Source organism: Hetaerina americana, unplaced genomic scaffold, assembly GCF_022747635.1.
Source record: "Hetaerina americana unplaced genomic scaffold, ioHetAmer1.1.p SCAF_11, whole genome shotgun sequence".
Taxonomy (NCBI): Eukaryota; Metazoa; Arthropoda; class Insecta; order Odonata; family Calopterygidae; genus Hetaerina; species Hetaerina americana.
This window is the reverse complement of record NW_027286181.1, coordinates 38577824-38581572: the sequence shown is the minus strand read 5'-3', so window position 1 is coordinate 38581572 and position 3749 is coordinate 38577824. Positions and strand designations below refer to the sequence as shown.

Below are 3749 nucleotides of genomic sequence, written 5' to 3'. Positions count from 1 at the left end.
TTGCATTTTCGTTGTAGTACCATTTCACCTGATTCATAATCAAACTCGTAGTTTAAGGTTGGTGAAATTTAAACGCTAGAAAACTTTCTTTTGCATTAACGGAAACGATGATTTATAATTATTAAAGGAACATAAAACGCTTTAAAATATAAATTCATTCGTAGAGAATAAAAACATGTCATTATAACAATTTATTTTAAATAAAAATATCTTGAGGTATTTCACAAATTATCATTGCAACAAATTAAGTAAATTAGGAATTTGGTAGAGTAGGGTGTATCTCAGGAATTTAAGTAAAAGAAGGGTCTTTGCGTTTGAACATTCAATCGATATTGCAGCGGTAAATGATTGAACCAATTATTTCGTCCATGAGAAATAAGATCAAGAAATTCACTACGAATTCATTCAAAAGAGATAGAATCTGAATAAGCTTGTGGACTGATTTTTGGGAATGATTTATTAGTGATGTCCCACGTGGGTCAGGGCAATGTTATTGGCGTATGATGATGCACCACCAAAGTGTCCTCCGTAGCCGGCTCCGTAACCGCCTCCAAAAGCACCTCCAATACCGTGGCCGAAGGCACCGTAGCCGACAGCACCACCGTGGTATCCGCTGGCACCGTATGCAACGACTCCGTGTCCGATGGCGATGTTGTTGCCGTTAGCGTAGGAGGTAGCTCCACCAAAGTGGGCGCCGCCGTAACCACCAAGGTGTCCGCCGCCGTATCCTCCGTGGTGAAAGGCTGGTGCGTAGTGCTGTGGGTGTACCGCCTTACCCTGTCGCTTGACGACGGCGTTGAATCCGTTGTGCTTGTCGGCGGTGTATTCAACAACTCTGATTGTACCGTCGGCCTCGTGGAGGCTGTAAGCGCCCTTGACCACGTCACCGTCTCTGGTCTCCCATTGGCTCTTTGCGTCGCCGGTCTTTTGGTCGCTCACGCCGTAATCAAAATTATATTTGGGGTGGGCCTGTAATCAGAAGAACTGAGATTGAGCCTACGCAATGCTTAATGGTTTTTAATACATTTATTATAAACATATAGAGAAAAAACCTAATTAACTTTATTATGCTTAAAATTAATGCTAACATATAGTATGGAAAAAATACATTAACATGGAAAATAATTTAATAGGTTAAATGAAACAAATACATGGTACCTTATGCATTTAAAAAGAATTGTAATTTGCTATCGTATCGTGAATTAACTAGCATATATAATCATGCAAAGATGTACTTCGATTCATTGTACTCACGTAGTAATCCAAATGCCCTTCACCTCCGTGCAGCCCTCCGGGGAACGCAATGGTGGTGGCTGCGAGGCCAAAGAAAAGTATGCCCTAGAATTGGAAGAGAAACCAATTAAAACAGTGATTAATAACATTTTAAATAATTCGTATTAATCAAAATTTGTAGGCTAGGTCTTTTTTTTAATATGAAGATATGGGTATAACCCTTAATACTTTCACTCAGCAGTCTTTCAGTAGGAATTGGTAAAATTTAAATATTGGATATTCTTTGTTGGCAACTGAATATGGGTTTGCGTAATTATATTATGCCGTTTCTCTATTTTAGTGATACCGTGACCTTGTTTTGCTAATTTCCCATTTTTGTCACTATTCCGTAGTTAGGTATAGCCAAATTAAAAACATTTTGCAGTTCATATTCGAGACATCTCTCTATGTTTTCGTATTTATTTGATATATGTACACTTTTCGAAACAATTTCGATCAAGATAATTGGAAAATTGGTTGTTCCCCTGCCATTCTGCTCTTGTGGAACTCCCTACGAAAACTATGTATAACCCGGTACTTTTATTCCCACGATAATATTCTTATTAATACACCTTATGCAACGGATAAAGAAACCGCTAACATAGTAAAAATATATGAAACTACTCTTACCTGTGAAATCATGGTCGTTTTGATGATGTTGACTGGTTGAGTTGTTGGTGAATATGATATCCTAAACCTCGAGTCGTCCTGTATTTAAACCCCTCGCCAATGGCTTACATAAGGTATAAGAAAACGGAGAAGGGCAGGGACAGAGATAGGACATCAAGCACGTTTCTCGATGGTGTAATATTTATAAAATTCCTTCTTCTTAAAGAATGCGTCACAACTGAAGGGATCCTGGATAATTGGGAGAGGAAATCAAAGTGAAAAATGGAAATCAATCTTTGCGGGCGAAGAAAACGGTCACGCTGGTCAGCCTTGCTTCAGACCAAAATTACCAAAGCCAAATGTGCTTTGTTTAAGTGTTATTTAACTTCCCTATGCACGGGACGATTTTTTCCCGGTCTTTTTTTACAGAAAATATCAATTTTAATTAAATAAATTTGTTTAATGGACAGTGAAGTACGTTGTTCCATTAAAATGCTTACGTTATAAGATAAAATATATTTATAAATACATTCCTCGCTCTATTGATCGTAAGTAACCGAAGACATTTAATATTTTGTGTTATGTTTAAATTACTACAATTGATTAAGAAAGTACCTATCAGCATTTTTAGATTTGGAAACTCAAAAGTCAGATCTTGGATTATGAAGAATTATCCTAATCAAAGGATTGGTTTATTCTTTTCGAGACAAGGCCTCAAACTCATCAGAATAGAGGTCAAAAGCCGCGTTATCCAAATGGAGAGCTATGATGTGTATACAGCTTAATAAAAGCCCGAAAGCTGCCTCAAGAGCATGTGTCAGGGTGTTAGGTCACAAACCATGCATGAATAGTCCCAATCATGACACATTTTCATAAATATTATATTAATCATGCCCTGAAACATAGTTAATCAGACGAGCGAAGGTATATACATAAAACAATATTCATTAATATATTTATCTTCATATCATGCGGAAGGACAGTAAAAAATATGGATCTTAAACTTAATAACATTAATTTCTCGGTACAATAGAGTTGAATAATGGTTATTTCCAGAAGCGAGTCTACAGCAACACTTACATAAATATCTCGAGATCCACCAAACGTTTTGTGACAGGAGAGGAAGCTAATGGCTGGAATGCTTAAGAGATAGTGGCGGACGAGGGGGTGGAATTTTAAGGCAAAAATGTTCACTTAAATGCTTAAATAACGTCAAATGTATGCATATGCTGGCGAAAGATTTAGTTTAAAAGAAGTTTTAATTTCACATTCTAGAAGAGTACATTTTTGGACTAAAAATGACAGACCTCAACCCTGCTAAAGCAATCCATGCAAGGCTGGATAATAAGATTTGGGAAATTCTTTTAATTCATGGTCCCCGCCACTAAACTTACGCGTAGAAAATGTGACACTCCATTGTTGGCAGTGGGAAGCATGAGACCTCATCTTCACAGAGAGGGACCCGGAATGGAAGGTGGAGTTTGAAAGCACAACAAAAAGGGTAAGGAATATTGCTACGGGCTCTACATTAAATATATGTGAGGGTGAATGCTGTCATGCTAGAAGAAATTTTCTAAACCCCAGATTTGTAAAGATACATGCCTTGTAATAAAGCCAAGTATTCCCTCGAAACTGTTTATGGTAAGTGGGATATTCGCTACACCCAACACTGCAGTCACGTTCTGGTATTGCCCATGGGAAGACGGAAACGTTGAGTATATTAACTACATGCTACAACTGACACATTGAACTTTCCACCCGTAATTGCATCTACTTTCTTGGTCAAAACACTTTTCTTTTATCATTGAATATGTTATAAATGCGTTTTGGTCAAGACTTTCAATTAATTATAGACAAATATGGTACGA

At 37.4% G+C, this 3749-nt stretch overlaps 1 protein-coding gene across 1 annotated transcript; it reads right to left on the bottom strand.

Annotated features, from left to right (window-relative positions):
• Window positions 1–459: 459 nt before the first annotated feature.
• LOC139701144 (adult-specific cuticular protein ACP-20-like) lies at window positions 460–1914 on the bottom strand. The gene is made up of 3 exons (XM_071599720.1): window positions 1903–1914; window positions 1255–1338; window positions 460–969 (listed from the first exon to the last, which is right to left on the bottom strand). Exons 1-3 carry the CDS (start codon window positions 1912–1914, stop codon window positions 460–462), a joined length of 606 nt encoding a protein of 201 aa, XP_071455821.1.
• Window positions 1915–3749: the final 1835 nt, after the last annotated feature.